We start from the raw sequence: 1,525 nt of genomic DNA, 5'->3' as shown, positions 1-1,525 counted from the left end.
TAGTAACTACATAATGTTATATATACTATGGGGATTAAGTAGAGACCAAAAATATTTTCAATCAAAATTATTATATTTCTGAGTTAATATTTAATCTGATATTTTATACCCGTTTTATATTTTTAATATTTTATCAATTTTAGACTTTCTCAAAGTACTATAATATAAAATCTAAAAATATTAGACTTTTCCTGCACACACAAATGTACACAAACTCCCTTTGGTTAAAAAAAATAAAAATAAATTAATAAATACAAATCTTGTGAATAAAGGCACATTTGACAGATATGTGTATTTTACATTTAAGTACATAATTCATTGATGTCCAACAGAGTACAAAGGTGCTTCCATTAAATAAGGCTGGGGACAACAAAATTACATCTTTAATTCTTCTCTCCTGAAGTGTTCATATATTAAATTTTCTAAATTGTACAATTTCCCAAATCTTAGCAAATCCATATTGAAAAGAAAACTACAAAACTGATCAAATTATTGCTGTATCTGTTAATTTATGGTTTTTAAGTCCAATCACTGGCAACTCCAGCATCTGCTGGAAGAAGCTGACCTCTGTCAATCAACAATTTCATCAGTCCTTTCCTCCGTCTCCATGTTACCCTCAGCCCATAGTCTTTCTCAGGTGTGTCCATCACCAGGACGCTTGAGTTCTCAGTTCGCGGAGGAGTTTTTGCTTGGTTTGGGGGGAAGAGGAGATGTTGAACATTGGATGGAGACGTGCTGGAGCAATGTGGCATTTCAGGCATCTCTACATTGGGGGGTTCGGGAACCGAGCTTGTGTTCGGTGTGTGAACTGAATCCCTAGTCGTTCCATTTTTTTTGTGGAATTGCACGTTCTTTGAAACTTCTGAACGCCTGGAGGTGGATATAACATGTGTAGCCATACTCCTCTCCACCCCTTTTCGAGGAAAGCGAGTTCTTCTTGGAGTTTCTCGAAGCTCCTTGCTATGACTGTCCGAAGAAACAAGCCTATCATTCTTTTTCCGTGAACTACTAATGTTTTCACGCTGGTGCTGTGAACCTGCTGTGGTTACCTCAAAGGACAAGGGAATATATTTGCAGCCATTTGCTCTTCTAGTCTGAGGGAAACCCAAAACTGGGGCCTTGTTTGAGATCCTCGTAGCCATCTGGTTATTTCTCCTCCCTCGACCACCTCGACTAACCGTTGTGGTTTCGAGCAAATTAAACTGCGGAGACACCTACAAACAGAGAATATGCTTCAGTTTCAGTTGAAACATCTTCGCTCATAAAATGAAAGTAAGGGTTGCAAAGCATGCACATACCCAAGAGGTACATGGTGCACCACTTCGCTGTTGTTTCTCTGATATAAATGACTTGGGATGAATGGCACTCCGTAGTTGTGGTCCATACTCGTACTTTGGTCCATTGATGGGCGCCTCTACGAACAACAGCTGAGATTTGTTTGGGTTCAGCAGCCTCTTCTTATGTGAATTGCGGGGCATTAGAAGACATGATATGCTGCAAGGAAGGAAAACAAGATGACATGAGG

At 39.1% G+C, this 1,525-nt stretch overlaps 1 protein-coding gene across 1 annotated transcript; it reads right to left on the bottom strand.

The window, feature by feature from the left end:
• Window positions 1–279: 279 nt before the first annotated feature.
• On the bottom strand, window positions 280–1,502 carry LOC107736423 (RAD9, HUS1, RAD1-interacting nuclear orphan protein 1-like). The gene is made up of 2 exons (XM_016547836.1): window positions 1,299–1,502; window positions 280–1,214 (listed from the first exon to the last, which is right to left on the bottom strand). Exons 1-2 carry the CDS (start codon window positions 1,476–1,478, stop codon window positions 519–521), a joined length of 876 nt encoding a protein of 291 aa, XP_016403322.1. The 5' UTR covers window positions 1,479–1,502; the 3' UTR covers window positions 280–518.
• Window positions 1,503–1,525: the final 23 nt, after the last annotated feature.

Source organism: Sinocyclocheilus rhinocerous, unplaced genomic scaffold (genome assembly GCF_001515625.1).
Source record: "Sinocyclocheilus rhinocerous isolate Xijiao unplaced genomic scaffold, SAMN03320098_v1.1 C36687468, whole genome shotgun sequence".
NCBI classification, from domain to species: Eukaryota; Metazoa; Chordata; class Actinopteri; order Cypriniformes; family Cyprinidae; genus Sinocyclocheilus; species Sinocyclocheilus rhinocerous.
This window is presented reverse-complemented; position numbering and strand designations above follow the sequence as displayed.